General features: G+C 45.6%; 2 protein-coding genes across 16 annotated transcripts in view; one reads left to right on the top strand and one right to left on the bottom strand.

Annotated features, from left to right (window-relative positions):
• Positions 1-20,065, bottom strand: part of N4BP2L2 (NEDD4 binding protein 2 like 2) — a 667,270-nt gene that overhangs the window by 371,691 nt on the left and 275,514 nt on the right. The gene's annotated exons all lie outside the window — the stretch shown is intronic.
• The window catches only part of FRY (FRY microtubule binding protein), a 402,818-nt gene that overhangs the window by 363,713 nt on the left and 19,040 nt on the right, over positions 1-20,065 (top strand). For all 11 annotated transcript variants that reach the window (XM_065594453.1, XM_065594448.1, XM_065594426.1 and 8 more), the window contains 2 exons: positions 4,966-5,155; positions 17,228-17,377. In XM_065594453.1, the coding sequence (XP_065450525.1) occupies positions 4,966-5,155; positions 17,228-17,377 (340 nt within the window). The remainder of the gene's footprint in view (positions 1-4,965; positions 5,156-17,227; positions 17,378-20,065) is intronic.

The raw sequence follows: 20,065 nt of genomic DNA, 5'->3' as shown, positions 1-20,065 counted from the left end.
TGAAATCTCACCCCTTGTGTCTCAGGGAATAGGGGGTGCAAGGATGTCATAACTCTCACCTTTTCATTCCTCCAATCCTGTGAGTGCTGTGTGCAAGGATGGCCCCTCAGCATACTTTGGAACAACTTGAGGTTCTGGTACATACACACTGCAGCCACTCTGAGCCCAGTGTCTCCCACAGTTCTGCTACACATGGGCTGCTCTTCTCTCTCTGCAGGTTCCAGTCGCAGTTCGAAGCTGTGGCATAGCTTATGCTGGCCATGCCCCTTTCTCCCACTTGCCACCAGATCCTCTGCCTCCGTGGCAGCAGATAGTGGCGGTTCACTTCACTCCCATCCCTTTTTTTTCACCTTTATTGTTCTGGCAGTTTTTTGAGCAGTTCGAGCATTTTGTTTTGTTTGCTTCAAGCACGATGGTTACAGCCACCCGAAGCCTCCACTCTAGTGGCTTCCTGCTGAGCTCCTCTACTCATTCTCAGGCATGGCAGAGCAGCCATGCAAGCACAAGGCAAAATCCAAATGATGCTCTATATGGAAGGCAGCACTTTCAGGCTCAGCAAAAAAGCTAAATTTTGTCCAGTCCATTCCCAATCAGCTGACCCTACCTCTGCTAGGGCACAGGGCACTGAGTTGGGCAGGCCAGTTGGGTCCCCTTGCACCCAAGAAGCTATGTCTTCACCATGAAAGACTCCAGCCAGGAGAGACAGAGGCTCTAAGGAGAAGGAGGACTTCATCCAGCCTGCCCTGGGGGTAAGTTCAGGGGTAAACAGGAACGATAAGATAAGAACCCTACCAGGATACCAGTCTCCCCCACAAGTCCTGAACTAGGTCTTAGATTCCTTGGAGAGAGATGCCAGACTCCTAAATAGCCTCTCACCCTCCCAGTCCAGATCAGGGGACTCCAGTAATGAAACCCCCATCTCCGACCCAGTGGGAGTGGGACTCAGACAGGGAAGACTCTGAGAGAAAACTCTCTAGAAAGCTTTGGGCTCTGTGTGAGGCAGGCTGCGAGAGACCGCGTTCTGGCCATCCCTGGGTAGCCATGCCCACAAAGTGTGCCAATAAGTCAAAAAGTCCAGAAAGAACAAAAAGGGAAAGAAAAAGTACAAAAAACCGAGAAGACCTCAGCCACCTCCTCCTCTCCCAGGCTCTGAATGTGAGCAGGATTTGAGGAAAATGCAACCACAAAAAATTTCCTCCAAAGAAGTTTGAGGCCATATGCAAAAAAATTGTGTCTACCACAGATCCAACCTGAAGAGGCTCCTGAGGACAAGCCTCAAAGTAAATACCTCCCTTCAGAATCCTCCCTCGAGGCTGCAATTCCCCTGCACTTCACTTTTGAGGATGTGATTAAAGAGGAGTGAGGAAAACCCGACAGGGCAAGCACATTAATAGATATGGTCTTAGATTGTACAAGCTGCACGAGCCAAAAAATTGTGTAGCTGAGGTTCCAAAGTTGGATGTTACAGTAGCATCCTTAGCAGGAGTTATGTTTATTCTGACTGAAGGGGAATTCTTTCCTAAGGACCCCACAGATAGGAAAGTGGAGACCACTCTTAGAAAGAGATTTCAGGTCATCCTCAGCCCCTCTCAGAGCATCTCTCATATCCACGTGCTTTGCAAGAGCTTCACAGTCCTGGGTGGATCATCCTGACTTCTGTTCTCTTCTCAAGAAAATTGCCCTGGCAACAGTATTTGTGGCTGATGTTTCAATGGATGCAATGAGGTTTTCAGCCAAGACTGTGGCATCCAGCTCAGTGGCCAGGCATCATGTCAGGCTCCATCCTTGGAAGGTAGACACTCTAAGCAAGTCTTGTGTCCCTCCAAGTTTATAGGATCTCTCCTCTTTGGAGAAAAATTAGATAAGATTGTGGCAGAAAATGCTCCTAAATATAAGCAGTCCCTCCCTTCTCCATTGAGTTCCTGCAGGAGGGAATACAAACACACCTTCAGGCAGAGGTGCTCCTTTCATTATTCTTCCTTGCTGAAGTACCAGAAGAAGCATAGCAGATACACCAAGGGAAAGGCCCGGTGCCAGAATTCAAGCAGAAAGCCCAGAGATTGGCCTGCAACCCTCAAAAGCCCATCCTGACAATGAGCAGATATGCCTCAGCCCAGAACTGAATCTAGAAGGCAGAATTTCCTACTTCTCAAAAGAATGGTTTGTATCGACCACAGATAACTGGTAAGAGAGACAGTAAGTCAGGGATATTCCCTTGAGCTATGGGCTCCTCCCTCCCCCTTCTTCATCCAGTCCCCCATCTCCACCATTCCCATCAAGCACAAATTGATCCATAATTAAATCTCCCATCTGCTGGATATAGGAGCTATGGAAGTTGTTCCCTCAGCAGAAAAGTTCTCAGGGTTCTACTCTTCATCGTTCCGAAACATAGAGTTCATATGCTACAGGCTTCTTCATCGTTCTAAAGCATACAAGAGGAGTCAGAGCCATTCTAAATATCAGAAAGCTCAACAAATGGATGACAAAAACAAAATTCCTGATGTGGACCCTAGTTTGTATGGTGACATCCCCGTGTCATGGGGATCTCCTAACCTAATAGATCTGGCGGACGAATGTCTTCGTATCCCCATCCACCTGTGCCACCACAGACTTCTGAGATTTGCTTATGGCACAAAGCAATACCAGTACCAAACCCTCCCATTCGGTCTCTCATCATCCCTAAAGATCTTTATGAAGATGCTGGTGGTCAGAGCCAGGTTCAGGTCACAAGGGACTCATCTATACTCCTGTCTGGATGATATTCTAATGAGAAATCCGACCTAGCCTACAGCTCATGATGAAAACTCCTACAAGCCCCAGCTTTGTGACAGACATCAAGAAAAGTTCCTTGATCCCATCGGTAAGGATAACCCACCTGGGAGTGGACAGAGAGAGCTCAGTGGCGAAGATCTACCAATCACTCTACAGGTTCCAGAAGATCCAGGAGCTCATCTCTGTCCTGCACAAGTGCCCCAAAACAACCATAGCTCGGTTCTTCCAGCTACTGAACCTCCTGGTGTCATGCATAGGGGTCATGCAGGTGGCCACAAGGCCTGCTATATGCATTCCCGCCCTTTCCTCATAGGGCAAGTAATCCAAAAGATAAAATGGGAATAAGTAAAGGTGATTGTAATAGCTCCGTACTGGCCCAGGAGATTCTGCAATCGGATCGAGCTGAAATTGGAATCAACATGACAGCTGCCACCCAGACTGGACATTCTTTTCCAAGGCCCTTTTCTCCACCCAGACCATCTTCAATTGACTGCCTGCACTGTTGTTGGAAGGAAAGCATTCACCATACTAGGCCTGTCTTCCAAATTGATCAGGATTTTGCTTGCATCCAGGAGAGTATCCACAATAAAAGTCTATTCTTCCATCTGGACCAAGTTCAACCTTTGGTGCCAGGAAAGCAATGCTAATTCAAAAGATCCTGGAAATCTTGAAGAAAGTCTAGGACTAGTTAGAAAGTATGGCTAAAGATCATCAGCCCAGCACCATAGTACACTAAGTATTAGCCATTAGTAGAGTTCTGTTTGCAGGATCCTCTGGCTCTTTGGTACAGCATCCCCAGATAGCCAGATTTCTCAGAGCAGTCAGGCTTTCAGGGGAGCACAGGGACTGTTTTCTCCATGTACATGCACCATTCCACAGGGGGAATGCCCAGGAGGGAGTGTTTTAGCACCTCCTAAAGGAAGTATTGGTCAGCACATTCCCCTGTTGCACCATGTTTCAGGAAGAATTCTTCCTCCCTGAGAGAGAATTCCTCTGAGAGCTCCCCTTGGGACAATGCAGCTCCACCCGACACAGCAGGAAAACCCTTTCAAAACTTACTACCCGTGTACAAAGTGCAGTTTTCCATAGGTCATACTCAAGTTATATCAAAACCAATTTCCACTGAAAGCAAAAGGCCCTTCTCCTCAATTGGGTCTATTTCTCTGCCAAATTCTCACTTTCTTCCTCCAACCTCATGGACCGTAAAGCTACTCAGAACATATTTGGGGAAGAGAGGAGAACAATGAGGAAAATGTGTTTATTTTTACTCTCCTGCTACTCAAAAACAGCTATACAATATTTGCTCAAACTTTCAGAAATGTTAACTTTTGAGCAGAAACCAAGTATGGAAAATATTAGCCCAGTAGGTGATAATTTCAGGAAGTTCTGTGCAACTGAAAATAAGAATTAGAATGGAAACACTTCTGTAACCTTAATTATATAGTGAGGCCTGCTTTAAAACAGTGGTTCTCAAAGCCAGCCCGCTGCTTGTTCAGGCAAAGTCCCTGGCGGGCCGGGCCGATTTGTTTACCTGCCACGTCCGCAGGTTCGGCCGATCGCAGCTCCCACTGGCCGCGGTTAGCCGCTCCAGGTCAATGGGGCTGCGAGAAGCAGTGCGGGCTGAGGGATGTACTGGCCTCCCTTCCTGCAGCCCCCATTGGCCTAGAGCGGTGAACCGCAGCCACTGGGAGCCACGATCGGCCGAACCTGCGGACGCGGCAGGTAAACAAACCGGCCCGGCCCGCCAGGGGCTTTCCCTGAACAAGTGGTGGACCGGCTTTGAGAACCAGTGCTTTAAAATATTGTAGATAATTGTGCATATGTTACTAACATTTTCTTATACCAGTAGTGTGTGCTGCAGATGCTTAAGCTCAACCTTTTGAATGTATTCAATACACAAAAAGAAAAAGAAAGATAAAATTAATAATTGAAAAACACTTGTAAAACATATTTTTAAGGAAAAAAGTTATGGGTGGGCATTCTGATTTAGAGCTATTGAGTTATAATCTCACATCTCACCAGTCTCAAGCAGTAATTGACAAGATTCTAGTTATGATAGAAAGATACTTTAGTGGTATTCAGATTACATCAATTTATTGCAGCATGCTAAGACAATAAGCATCTTATCTACAGCCTCTTTTGGATGTATTTGCATTATAGAGTTAGATGGTTTATTTTTCTCTTCTCCTCCAGTTTTGGTGAAGGTGACAGAAATGCCTCCCCTCCTCCCTCTCCGTTCTTTTCTGCCATCCTTGCTGCATTTCAGCCAGCTGCATGTGATGATGCAGAAGAAGCCTGGCGTAGTCATATCAACCAACTCATGTGCGATTCTGATGGGTCCTGCGCAGTTTATACATTTCATGTGTTCTCCTCTCTGTTTAAGGTAAGAAAATAGATTGGAATTCTAAAACAATACCTTTAGGTGAGAACATAGACACCTCGGCCTCCACTACATTATTAAATAGTAGTAGTAATGAATTACTTAGTATGTTGTGTTAACCTCCTGTATTGCATGGTTACTTGGCCACAGAATATACTCTCTGCTGCATAAATGTGCCCTAGGATCACAGTTTTCCTCTAAAATATTATGTATCTAGACCTGAAGATAACCTTAGGAAAATACTATCACTTTACACTTTTTTATCTTGAGTCTGCAGACAGCCTGAAACAATAGCTGTGAAAGATGTTAAATGCCCCATTTATCTGAAAGGACAACTAACTCTGAAAACTAAAGATGACTGTTTAAATATCTAACATTGTTAATTGTTTTGCTGCTAATAATCCAGCTCATGTTCTTATCCCAAAATTCCAAAGTCCCTTCCATGCTTCCCCCCCGTGCCAGAGCTCCTACCATCCCCTATCCAGCTCCTAGAACCTTCTGCTTCCCTCTGGCAACTTTTATATGTTGCCAGTTTAAAAATCTGCACCATCACAAAAATTGAAAACGTGGGGACAATTTAAAATAATTTGAATTTAATATCAAACTAGATGTCATCACGGCTACTCTGACTGATTATTTTCATATCTAATTCATTACATGGCTTGATTTTTTTTTTAAATGAAGCTACTGCACAGTTTTTAGTCTGCTGCTTCAGTATGCCACAGAATCCAAAGACCTTCATGCACAATTTAGGTTCAGTTAGCCACAGAGTACATGGGGCCTTGATTACTATTCACAGTTCTAAGTTGCTAATTGCCATAATGTCTAAGCATCTTTACATCAATTTAGGAATACATCCATTCCCTCAAAAAAAGGAAACAACACCCATATTAAAACCTGTTTTCCTCCCTATTTCCTCTAGGTTCACACTCTATTCTTTTGCTACCCTTCTTTAGGCTTTAAACACTGCAACCAATCTCTGGGCTCCATTTTCAAGCTTTGATGCCTAAAGTTATGCACCTAAGTCCTTTTTTTAAGCGACTACTGGAAAATAACCATTTTAGGCACTTCAGTGTAGATTTAGGCTACTGTAGGCACCCAAGTTTGAAAATTAGCTGTGTTTCTTCCCTTGCTAAATATGCTAACTATAGATGTTGATAGACCAAAATTTGACTTGCTGTAAAATAATAAGCATCTATTCAAAGTGTCCTGACAGTCTTTTTTTTTGAGGAGAGAAAGGGGATTGAGGGCATGCAAACCTGAAAACTAAAATAATAAATTATACTGTGTACAGGGTCCCCCTAAACATTACAAATAAGGACATTGTTTTTCTCTAATTGAAAGCACAACTATACACAAAATGATTGACTGTTGTGCCTGTCTGCTCCATTCTTGATTGCTAGTCTTTCTACTCTCCTCCACATGATATTGGATGCTAAATGTACAACATAGTTTCCCGAAGACATTTTAATAACAGCAAAGCTAAACTAAATACAACAACAGAAAAGGTGATTCATAATATTAGCAAACTAGAATTTTCTTCTTTTAACTTTATTTTTATTTTTGTATAAAATATAAATACATAATGAAACTCAAAACATAAAAACACATGCACACGATGGAAATAGAATATAAATAAGAAAATTCAATATAGCAAAACATGGAAAAAACAAACAAAACTGAACCCATAGAAGTCATGCAGGGCATTAATTATTAAAGTGACTAAATAGATAAATAAGTGAGAACATAAACCTATGAGTACTGGAGACTTTGTGACCTTCAGGAGGCAGGGGAGGGAGGGGGAGCCTGCGCGCAGAGTCCTCGCTCCTCCCCCTCCCTCCTGAACACCGCAAACCAGCTGATTGCCGTGGGCAGGAGGCGGGAGGAGCAGGGTGAAGGCGTTGATCTGTGAGGGAGGCGCTAGTGGGGGGCATAGGAGAGCTGATACGGAGGCTGCCAGCTGTGGACAAAGCAGGCAACCAAACAACGTTATAGCGGAGCATTGCACAACTTTAAATGAGCATGTTCTGTAATAGAGCAGGGACGTAAGATCGAAACAACATTAAGCGAGAGGACATTAAGTGGGGAATTACTGTAGTACCTTTTTAATATCTTGCTCTGGAAGAATCGCAAGGATGAAAAACTTGAAGTATCTTTCACATTAAGCCAGATATCCTCCCAGGTTTCTGTTGTGATAGTGAGGCTAAGTTCTTTTTATCATTGTTATTTGAGACTGAGACAGAAACAGAGGTTACTGCAAAGCCTTAAACCACATATCAGTAATTCCTACAAAGTGACTCTTGTTTCCATATTTCTTAACGTGTTCTTCTAGAGGTGAGAAAGTTGAAATGGACCAGTTGTCCCCATCCGTGCATGAATCCTTGAGCATAGCTGCAGAAAGAAGGAACCGTGAAACAGTGATACTGATATTTGTTACACATGTTGTCTAAGGAGGCCAGTCTATCATTTTGTATGAGGTCTTTAATTTTTGTTAGTTCTTTTTTCTATCCAAATTGTCTTAAGCATGGAGTTGGCCTTGATACTGAGGAGTGGATTATCGCATAGTGGTACAAGAAGAGAATTAGTAAGATTGGATGCTTTAATCATCTTAATATGTTGCAGGATGCGCCATGTAGATACAAAGACTGGATTTTTCCTTAAGGGTGTGGGTAGCCTCTTAAGATATATAAAAGAAGAGCAGGAACCGAACGGTATACCTGAACTTTTTTCTATCTCAAACCAGGCCACTGTGTATACAGAGCCACTGGAGTGGAACCACCTTACAATAAGGCTACATCTACACTACGGGGGGGGGGTCGATTTAAGATACGCAAATTCAGCTACGCGAATAGCGTAGCTGAATTCGACGTATCGCTGCCGACTTACCCCGCTGTAGGGACGGCGGCAAAATCGACCTCTGTGGCTTCCCGTCGACGGCGCTTACTCCCACCTCCGCTGGTGGAGTAAGAGTGTCGATTCGGGGATCGATTGTCGCGTCCCAATGGGACGCGATAAATCGATCCCCGAGAGGTCGATTTCTACCCGCCGATTCAGGCGGGTAGTGTAGACCTAGCCAAAGACACAATTGGAATGCTGGAGAATATAGATAAAAATCTGGCAACCCCATGTAACCTCCAGTTGCCCAGGATTTTTCAGAAGTCCATTGTGACAAGTGAGGCTGTTTTATATCCCATGTAAATTGCACCATAAGCCTATTTATTCGAGCAAAGCGTGAAAGAGAGACTTTGAAAGGCAATAGACTAATAATATACCGTATATACTCGTTCATAACCTGAATTTTTTTAGTAAAAAAGGGAAGCACCAGAGAAGGGGGTCGGCTTATGAACGGGCATAGAGAGGGAGAGGTGGGACACAGCCCCTCCCCCCAACAGAGGGAGCAAGGAGAGGCAGCACAGCCAGCAGAGCCAGAAGGGAAGAGGCAGGGCCGGAGTCTCTCCTCTTCTGGCCACGCTGCTCTCCCCGCAGCCTCCAAAGCAGCTGCAGCTCCGGGGCTGGCAGGCTGCAGCCGTGCCAGTCAGGCCCACCCCGCCAGAGCAGGCTGTGGCCACGCCGCCTGGCCCATCGGAGCATGCTGCAGCCGTGCTACCCAGCCCAGCCCGCTGGAACATGCTGCGGCTGCGCCGCCCGGTCTGGCCCGCCGATCGCGATTGCGGCTTTTTCTTTATTTTCATTTTTTTTTGCTTGGGGCGGCAGAAATGCTGGAGCTGGCCCTGTTTGGGAGGAAACTAGCATCTTCAAGCTAGCATTGCAAGCTGGGAGTATTTTTAGCCCCATGAAATGGCAGTCTTCTCTTCTTTGAGGTGGAAGCACAGGGATACCATATTCCACAAGCTTTTTTCATCTAGTTCCTGACTTGTCCAGAAATTGATTGTTTTTGCACCACAGAACTTTGCCACGTATTTGCTAACTTCATAATATAAGACTGTTGACCCAGGCCAATGGGAAGTTTCACAGACAAGTCCAAAATGTGCTAAGTTTGCAATTTAAAATACTGCCAACATAGTTGATTGTGCAACAAAATCCTTGTTTGGAACAGCCTGTCAACCTAATACTGTGTTTAGCGAAAGATGTGCAATTTTCAAGGCATCTAGAATTAGAATTTTTCCTCCTCAACAATGGGCATTCCAGCTGCCTCTGCTGCTTTGGAGAGTCCCACATCCTGTCTATGTGCAAGGCTTACACCAGCTTTAAAAACAGATCTCACAAGACGAGGAAGGATAGGCTGAAATGTACCCTCCAGGCTCCCCAGTACCAACTATGGTCTTCTCCCATGAGGACCTCTTCATCACAGAAGAACCAGGCTTTCCCCTTCAATGAGGTACCGAGAGGGATCCTTTCCTGGTATTGTCCCATTGGTTGGAGCCAGAGCCCTCATCTATGCTGTTACACCTTAGCACAAGATCCTGTCTGCCAGTGCTGACTTGATTGTCTCTGCCTCCTCGGGCTCTGGTACTGATAAGAGCTCTGGTACTGATGCAGAGGCTCTCCCTGTAGATACAGAAGAAGACATGTCCTCAGATTCAGACATGTCTGTCCAGGACTCTGCCTCTTTCCCCTTTCAATGTTCCCTGGAGGTATTTCCCAACTACAAGACCTGATCTGTGACCAGCAAACATTCTCACCATCCCTAGTCAGAGTAGCCTTGGGCCCTGCCCCTTTCCCTGTGAACCATCACAGTGGGCTTATTGGAAGCCTTGGGCCCCATACAAAGTTACCCTGCCCACAAGAAGCCATTTACCAAACAACAACCTCTGAAACTTCAGCAGCCACTGATACTGCAAGACCCTCCACCGCAAGAGCAAGTGGCTGAGGAGGAGGAGATGCTGCCATCCTCCTCCTCCCCCAATGAGGTGGTCATACTTCCCCCACCAGCCTATGCCAGTGACTTCAGATCCTTTCAGGACGTGGTAAAAAGAATTGTTGTCACTGCAGATTCCCCCCCCCCCCCCCCCAGGAAACCCAGGAGACTCAGCACTCTCAGATGAACATTTTAGATTCTACTTCCAGAATAAAATTGCTCTGCCTATCAGTGAGGCACTGCTGGCTCTAACCCACACTGTATGACAAACGCCTGCCACCATTTCATCTACCTGCAAGAGGGCAGACAAAAAATACTCTACCAGCTAAGGCCCTGGAGTATTTTTTTTCTCCCACCCTTCCCCCGACTCTTTGGTGGTGTATGCTATCAATGAAATATTTCCCCATGGCAAATGGATTCCTCCTCCATCCCTCGATAAAGAAATCAAACAGCTGGACTTATTGGGGTGAAAGAGCCACTCCTCCACTGCTCTACGGTTGAGGATTGCAAGTTATCAATCCTTCAGGACTAAATATGACTTTACTAATGATGCAAAATTCACACATTTTGGTCCTGCAACAGGTGGTCACTAAAGAGAACAATCACAGGCCCTTATTTTAGAAGGGCAGACCATTGCCAAAGCTTGTCTGCAGGCCACCCTTGATGCAGTTGACACTGCTGTGTCGGGTGGAGCTGCATGACCATAGTCATGCACAGAGTATCCTATTTCCAAACAGCCAGGTACATGGAGGTACAGAATGCTATCAAGGACCTCCCTTTTAAAGGGCCAAACCTCTTCAGCAGTGACACTGACACCTCTCTCCATAGCCTAAATGATTCTAGAGTAACTCTGCAATTCCTCAAGATATACATGCCTGCGATGAAAAGACAGTTCAGTAAATCCCAGATAGCTCAACGTTCCAGGCCAATGCATAGCAGGCCTAGACAAGGCCTATGGAGCCACCCTGAAAGGAGTTCAGACCACACAAGAAAGGGCCCTCTGCAACCATCACGTCTCATTCAGTGACTTTGACAAAAAACAGTTCTGATTACCCAGTCAAGGGTCACAAACCAGCCCCTTCTCTGAATCTCATGCTGTGAGAAACCACCCTCCACCCACCTTTCTAGAATCATCTCTATCATTTCTTGCCTGCCCCGGAGTGCATTGTGTAAAACAAATGGATCCTGGAGGTGGTTTCAGCAGGATATACTCTGTTCTAGTCTGTTCTGTTCCCTCCAGTCACCTCCTGTTCCCTGTCCCTCTTCCAGGGAGGTCCAATCTCTCCTTCTTGGGGCAATTGAGCCAGTTCCCCCAGAATTCACTGGAAGAGGATTCTATTCCAGGCACTTCCTGGTCCCCAAAAGGAAAGGGAGCTGGAGACTGATCCTAGCAACAATAATGCCATCCTTGGATCCCAGGAACTGGTTTGTTGCCCTCGATCTCCAGAACATGTATTTTCATGTACCTATGCCCCTGTCCCACAGACTCTTCCTGTGCTCTGTCATTGATACAGATCACTACCAGTACTGGGACCCTTTGCCTTTCAGCTGCCTCAAGGGTCTTTTCCAAATTCCTCTCCATTGTCATGGCCAAACCTGTGCCACTGGGTATTAACCAACTTTCTCCACCTAAATGACTGGCTCCTCAAGGGCCGCTCACTTCCTGACATCAGCCACCAACAAGGCCTTTGCTGTCTTTCACTTTGTTTGAACCAAGACAAGTCCACCCTATCCCCGGTATACCACATAGAATTTATTGGAGCTGCTCTAGATTCCTCAACTGCCAAAGCCTACCTGCCAGCAGACAGGTTTGTCACAATGGCCAGACATCCGAAGAAGTGAGGTTTTTACTCACGAAAGCTTATGCCCAAATAAATCTGTTAGTCTTTAAGGTGCCACCAGACTCCTTGTTGTTTTCACACTGCAACAGAATCCTCAGTCCACAGTATAGACATGCCTCTAGCTATTAGGCCACATGTTGGCCTGCACATTTGTGATGCCTCATGGACAGTTGCACCTCGATTGCATTCAGGCATGACTAAGGATGGCTTATACCCCCAAGAGAAACTGCCTCATCAAACAGCTCACCTTACCTTCGGAAGTACTTGTCTTCTTAACCCAGTGGAAGGACCCTTGCAAGTGCAGGGGTCCCCTTTACATGACCACTACCATTGAGGTCATCCCTGTGGATGCCTCCCTCCTGGGCTGGTTTGCTCAACGCTTGGACTCCACAGCCCAGAGAAAATGGACTCTCCAGGAGTCATCTCTCCATAGCAATATCATCTAACACATGGCAGTTCACTATGTGTGGCAGCACTTCCTCCCCAGCATTGAAGACCATTCAATCAAGGTGATGCTGAGCAACAGGACAGCAGTGTACTATACAGACTGCCAAGGGGGAGCAAGATCCCAGTCCATATGCACAGAAGCCATGAAGCTTTGGAACTGGTGCATCTCCTGCCTCACAGACATCTCAGTGGTCTCCCTAGTGGGCCTGCAGAACACCATAGTGGACTCCCTCAGCTGGCACTTCCACCAGGACCACAAGTGGGAACTCAGTGTCTTGGTCTTCCAGAACATCTGGCAGTCCTGGGGACTTCTCGAGGTAGATCTTTTTGCAACACTCTCCAATGAGAAATGCCATCACTTTTTTGCTCAAAGTGAGGGAGAGGAGTGTCACAACTCCCTGGGGGATGTCCTCATCTTCACCTAACATCACACACACCTTTATTTCTACCTCCAACACCTCTAATACAAGCTGAAACAAGATCACGCTGTAGTGATGCTCATACCTCTGGCCTGTCCTTGCCAAGTTTGGTTCCAGGACCTGCTTTACCTTTTCCTTCGGATGACTTTCCTCCTCCCTCTGGCAGCAGATCTCTTGACTCAGAGCTCAGGGGCCATAACCCACCCCAGTCTGGCCGCTCTTCACCTCCAAAGTCTGGCTGCTAGATGGTTCTCGGGCATAGAACTCGACTATTCTCTGGAAGTTTAATCTGTACTCCTGGGCAGTAGTAAACCACCTTCAAAAGTGGAAATGTTTCCAGGTCTGGTGTACCCAATATTTGTATTCCTCTAGATGCTCTCCTCTCTAACAGCTTTTAACAAACTGGAGAAATGGCCTGAAATAAATAGGATGAAATTCCATAAGGACAAAGGCAAAGGGGGGGCTGTGTCGGGTCCCAGGCCTCCACGGGGGCGGGGAGGGGGCATTGGCCCCAGGCTTCTGCAGGGGGGCAGGAGCAGGCTTGGGAGCCAGGGGGGAAACTGCACCCCAGCATGAGCCAGCAGAGTGGAGAGGGTTGGGGCCGGGTCGCTCCACTTCCTGCCGCCTGCTGAGTGCAGGGCAGGCCCGACCCTGCACTCATGGGGTGGTGGGAAGTGGAGCGACCCAGACCCAGCCCGCTCCACTCTGCTCCCCTGGCTCCCGGACTTGGGGGTCAGGGAGGACTGCCCCCAGCACTCGCCAGCGGCACGGAGCGGGCTGGGGCCGGGTCGCTCCACTTACCACCGCTGGTGAGTGCAGGACGCCCAACTCCTGCTGCAGTCCTCAGGGGAAAAGCTGGAGTGGGGGCGGGGCTGGGGCGGAGCAGGGGTGGGAAGAGGTGGGGCTGGGGCAGAGCAGGGGGGGCCATGGGGAAGAGGCGCAGCAGGGGCTGGAGCAGCACACAGCTGTGTAGGGCACCAGGAAATTTGGTGCCCCAAATTTCCTGGTGCCCTACGCAGCTGTGTACTTTGCATGTGGGTAGGGACGGCCCTGACTACTGATCTGATCCAGCATGGCAGTTCCTGTTCAATGGTAGGATTACAAGAAACCCAGATTTGAGAATAGTCACTCCAGGAGCTTGTGGAATTCTGGTGCAGCAGGGACGTGGCACTCCTTTCTACAAGGAGGTTGGATGCACATAACAGGAACACCTCCTACTGGTTGGAACGCAGCATCGTGTAGGTGCTCACTTTGCCTGCTGAGCTATAGTATGAATGAATGTCGTATTTGTGAATAACTGTAAAAGAGCAGTTTGTTAGAAGGGGAAGGAAATGAAGGAGTGAGGACACTTAGTCTGAACCAGGTTTTGATTAATCTTCAGCTAAAATGCTTTGGAAACTTGTGACCAGAAAATAAAATAAACACATGAACACACTGTCTGTTTGCTTTCCAGTAATATGTTTTGTTATAGCCTTAGGAACTTTTCCTTTATGTGATAAACAATTTCACTTTACTTTGTGATGCACATAGAACAGGGGAGGCCAAACCATGGCTCGCAAGCCGCATGTGGCTCTTTGCGGAGCACCCACCCACCTTCTCTGCCTACCAGACTGGGAGAGGGGAGCTGGGGGCTTCTGCCCTGCGATGGGGTGGTGAGGGTTGGGGCTTCCACCAGGAATGACTGGTGCCTGCCAAGAAGGTGGGGGGGACGACACAATTTAAAGATTCAGTTCCCCCCCCCCCCCAAGCCTGAATCATCCCCCGCCTTACCCTCAGTGGCCCCTCCCTGTGGCTCCCAGCTGTTAGCTCTGTGTGGAGAGGCAGCTGCAACTGGGAACTGCAGGGAGGGGCCACTTCTTTAGTTCCATGGGGAGAGGCAGCAACTCTTCCTGCAGCTCCCAGCTGTTTGTTGCTGCCTCTCCCCACGGCTGCAGCTACCAGCTTGCTGGTTCCAGCAGCTGCCATGCAGGGAGTGCGCCCTGCAGCTTCATGTGACCAAGCAGGGCCAGCAAATCCTGGCAAAAAATCAGGGGGTGGGGGGTACGACATAGTACGCCCTCCGCCCCATGTGTCGCCTCTGGCTTCTGCCCAGCAGGGAGAGAGCTCTCGGTGCTTCAGCCCTGTGGGGCACGCCTTCTAGGGCTTGGGGCTTCAGCCCCAGCAGGCACCTCCCCTGGGGCTGAAGCCCCCAGACCTCCCTCCCCACAGGGCTGAAGCCTTGAGCTCTAGCAAGCATGTCCCGGCTCTCAAACTTCTGAAGATTGTCATATGTCTATGTAAGATTAGACTGAGTCTGAACACCCCGACATAGAAGAAAAGAGAGGTTTTGCAGTCATCTCAAGTCGATTCTTATCAGAAGCTATGTGGTTCAAAGTAATGCTAGCCCAGGTAATGATCAGATGTGCACTTCATGCTCACCTATCTATACTTTATGCTTTAATTAAATAATTTCCTGTTGATATCTATGTATTCTGTTACCATTTCTAGGAAAATAATACTTTAAAACATAAAAATATGGCGTGAAATTGGAATTGATGACAGTTGGGAACAAATAGCACTGGCTTCAACCAGTTCATAGCAGAAGTAGATACTCAAGCGTCCCGCCACAGTTCTAACAAGGTGTCATGTTTCTGACATACAACATCCTTCCAGTTCTACTTCAGAGTCTGCCATGAATATAGGCTGTCAATCAGTCTGAATCAAACGGAGATTGTTGTAACGTGGACAAATGAGGAATAATGTAGGAGACCACTAAATTAATTTCTTTTCAACTTTTTTTTATTGCGACCTCATCCACATGTATAAAGATGACAGACTAGTGAATTTGCCCTATGCATCATCATGTTCCATAAACATCTGGCCAATGCATTCTAAAGCTATCTGTATGTTTAAAAATGATCTTTTTAAAAAAAAATGTATTGACTTGACCATGTTCTGTGAAAAACAAAATTGTGTTCCAAAATGAACAAGACTGTAATATTTAAAAATATAAGCCCAGATGCTGCCCCATTCTGGTCGAGAAAAGGGAATGGAATCTTGTCCTATATTCCCTGCTAAGGATCCCCCTGGCATGTGGTGGGAGTCATTATCAAGCATAGAACTGTCATTGGTTCATCCTATGCGACCGTTCCTTTTAGCCATCGGTACAGAGGGTGGGGTGCAAGCATGGCTGGAGCGTTGTGTGCTCTGGCTATCCTCAGATGACAGTCCCTTGGGGACTATTGCTAGCTGGCATATTCTGCACCAGAGCTAGGCAGAGAATCAAGGAGCTGTAATCAGCTCCCTGACAGCCCCTCATCTCAGCTGCATGGAAGAGAAACTCAGTACAGTAGAGTATCCAACCCATTTACTGTGTAATGTGTAAATTGTAATTCTTCAGTCTAGAGGCAGAATGGGGGAAACAGAGGAATTGCTTTATCAGACCAGTAGTCCATCTAATTGTGTATGCTGTCTCTGGTTGTAACCAGTATCAGGTGCTTTAAAGGAACAGTCAGGAATGGACAATTATGGAATAAGTTTGTCCATAGGGGAGATTTCTCCCTGGCCATGGTTGATTTGTGCCCCAAGGCATGAGGATTTATAAATCCTTTTTAAAATTGCTTTTCCTATCTAATGCAACTTTAGGTGGTCTCATAATCCATACATTGTCTCATCCATTTTTTAAATGTCAATCCGATTGAGCTTTTGGTCTCAGAAGTATATTGTGGCAGTGATATTTGCATAATTGTTTCAGTTCTTGAAAGACTTAAACTGTCTTTTTATTACTATTATTTATTAAATGGAAGTCATTAAAAAGAAGTTACAGAAGCAGTATGCTCCTTGAAGACCAAGACTATGTACTCTTTTAGGTGCTGTACCCACTCAGATATCAAAAAGCTGTGTGAACAATAGTTTCCAGATGCAACTTTATACTGTTGGAGCCTTCCCAAGCAGCAGAGGTGTTCAAGCAAGGAGGTTTCTCTGCAGAGTGGAAAACAAAAGCAGATAAACCTCTTTCATGAGTTTCTGTGCTGCTGTTTGATATTAGGCTTGTTGCTACATTGTTTGATTGGCCTCTTGATATTGGGAACTAACAAAACAGTATCCAGAATGGGCAGAGGATTCATATATTGATCAACACTGGTAATCAGCAGGAACAAGAAAAAGCTACATGAGAGTACATAAAAAGAACAGGAGTACTTGTGGCACCTTAGAAACTAACAAATTTATTTGAGCATACGTTATTTGAGGGTACATAGTTTATAAAGAATGAATCATCCTCACAAGCAAGAACATGGTACTTCAGCAGCAGTTTGTAATTCTATTGCTAAATGTGAATTCTCTGGCCAGTTCCACAGCTGCCTATCTGGAGAAACTTCTGAGCACTGTGTCCAGTGTAATAGTAATTGTTATTCAATATCGTTGGACAAACATTCACTTCCTCCCATGGGGATGGTTTCTTTCGAACTTGCTGTTATTGTATGAAGAAGGAATGTATGCAATTGTGTTTGCAAAGGAAAGACGTTTGTACTTGAGCAATGAATGTGATAAGAACTATTTTGTTTCACAGAATATTCAGAAAAGGTTCTGCTTCCTAACTTGTGATGCTGCCAGTTACCTTGGCGACAACCTACGAGGAATAGGCTCAAAGTTTGTGAGCTCTTCTCAGATGCTAACTTCCTGTTCAGAATGCCCCACTCTTTTCGTAGATGCTGAAACAGTGAGTATATTCCGGTAGAGGATAATAACTAGCATGTCGAGCTTGTGTTGTGTAAAAGAGGCTAGGGTGGCAACAGTTTTGGGAGATTTTTCTCGTTTAAGTTGTCTAGTAGTTTGGAGACAGATGTTGGGGCCTTGGAGAGACCCCCTGATTATCCCACCTTTGGTCTGCTGAAGAATATACTTATCAAGGGGCACCTGCCCTCTTGGATTCCTACATATATACCTCCTAATTATAGTGCTTTTTTTCCCCATTGTCAACCAAACTTCCATTGCATTTTCATACTCTTTCATTAGAGATTAATAATGCTGGCAAGTGGTTCTTTAAACGAGATGTGTTCAAGAATCTGTGTCTCAAGATGAACAAAGGATATAATTGCCTGTGAGTTTTACCAATATAACTGTGTCAATTAGGGATATGATTTTATTTTTTAACAAGATATTTATAAGAGTAGAAGCCCTTGTGTGAACACAGATATCCCAATATAAAGGTGAGTTCTATTGGCATAGTTATTCTCCTTCTTGTACAGGAATAGCTATGCTGGTATAAAGCACTTTATGCCAATATAACTGCATCTACACTCGGGGGGAGGGGGGAAGGGGTGGATGGTTGTACCACTTTAACTATAATATAATGTAGTTAAAGTGGTACAACTTTCTAATGTAGACAAGTCCTTAGAAACCAGGTTCAGCTCACTAGTCGTAGACTATTTACAATGACAGGAGGATGAGGGTGACCAAACTTGGAAGAAGTTCAGATTCATCTGTTTACCAGACAGTTCAGCAAAGTTTATCCGAAACCTACATTCCTAGTGAGCTGGTGGTGTTGATGTTGCAATGTGGTGACACAATGATTGGCAATGCAAACATCTGAACCTCACTCAGAATGTTCTTGGGTTGTCAGGCTTAGATTTCTACACAAACTATTTGTACAGCCTTATTGGAGAATACTGGAAATATCCAGCTTCTTTTGTTGGAAGTGATTTTGTTTTCTTCAGTCAAAATTGCGCTTATAATAAGGATGCGAGTTTGTAGTTTGAAGAGATTGTAGAGCAGAATCTTGCTAGTTCACACTTTGATGAAACCCAAATCCACATATTCACAGTTTGCATTATGTTTTGGACTAGTAATGATAATAATGATGATAATAACTAGTGGGTCATAACTAAGAGTTCATAACTAAGCAATAACTAAGCAACACTTAGTTGCTTTTGTAGGCCAAAAGAATTGCACACACCAGAGGGCTACTTGTATTCCTCCATTTCCCCACTCCACCCTCAAGCTCCCATGTGCCATTCTCCCGTCTCTTCTTTTTCAGGGACTTCTTGCACACGCCCTGTCCCAGGGCCTCTGCATGCTTTCCCATTGCCCCCTCTTCCCCATCTCAGGGTACACCACTGTCCCCCATACACCCCTTTTCCTTCTTCTGCCCATACTAGGATTCCCATTTCTCCCCTCATGCCAGAGGCTTTTCATGTGCTCCCCATTCTCCCCACACAGAGGTTCCCCACCCTGCCTGTAGTTGTATGTGATTAATAATTAAGCAATCCATTTGCAAATATCTAGAAGATAATAAGGTGATAAATAACAGTTAGCATAGATGTGTCAAGAACAAATCTTGTCAAACCAACCTGATAGCTTTCTTTGACAGGGTAACAAGCCTTGTGGATAGGGGGGAAGCGGCAGATGTGGTATATCTTGACTTTAGTAAGGCTTTTGATACTGTCTCGCACAATCTTCTCATAAACAAACTAGGGAAATACAACCTAGATGGAGCTACTATAAGGTGGGTGCCTTACTGGTTGGAAAATCATTCCCAGAGAGTAGTTCTCAGTGGTTCACAGTCATGCTGGAAGGGCATAATGAGTGGGGTCCTGCAGGGATCAGTTCTGGGTCCGGTTCTGTTCAATATCTTCATCAATTATTTAGATAATGGCACTGCGAGTACACTTATAAAGTTTGTGGACGATACCAAGCTGGGAGGTGTTGCAAGTGCTTTGGAGGTTAGGATTACAATTCAAAATGATCTGGACAAACTGGAGAAATGGTCTGAAGTAAACAGGATGAAATTCAATAAGGACAAATGCAAAGTACTCCACTTAGGAAGGAACAATCAGTTGCACACATACAAAATGGGAAATGACTGCCTACGAAGGAGTACTGCAGAAAGGGATCTGGGGGTCATAGTGGATCACAAGCTAAATATGAGTCAACAAAAAAAGCAAACATCATTCTGGGATGTATTAGTAGGAGTATTGTAAGCAAGACACGAGAAGTAATTCTTCCGCTCTACTCCGCACTGATTAGGCCTCAACTGGAGTATTGTGTCCAGTTCTGGGCGCCACATTTCAGGAAAGATGAGGACAAATTGGAGAAAGTCCAGAGAAGAATAACAAAAATGATTAAAGGTCTAGAAAACCTGACCTATGAGGGAAGATTGAAAAAATTGGGTTTGTTTAGTCTGGAGAAGAGAAGACTGAGAGGGGACTTGATAACAGTTTTCAAGTACGTAAAATGTTGTTACAAGGAGGAGGGAAAAAAATTTTTGTTCTTAACCTTTGAGGATAGGATAAGAAGCAATGGGTTTAAATTGCAGCAAGGGAGGTTTAGGTTGGACATTAGGAAAAACTTCCTAACTGTCAGAGTGGTGAAGCACTGGAATAAATTGCCTAGGGACGTTGTGGAATCT

Source organism: Chrysemys picta, chromosome 1, assembly GCF_011386835.1.
Source record: "Chrysemys picta bellii isolate R12L10 chromosome 1, ASM1138683v2, whole genome shotgun sequence".
In the NCBI taxonomy this organism is placed as follows: domain Eukaryota; kingdom Metazoa; phylum Chordata; order Testudines; family Emydidae; genus Chrysemys; species Chrysemys picta.
Note: the sequence above shows the minus strand (reverse complement) of the source record. Positions and strands in the feature narration are given on the sequence as shown.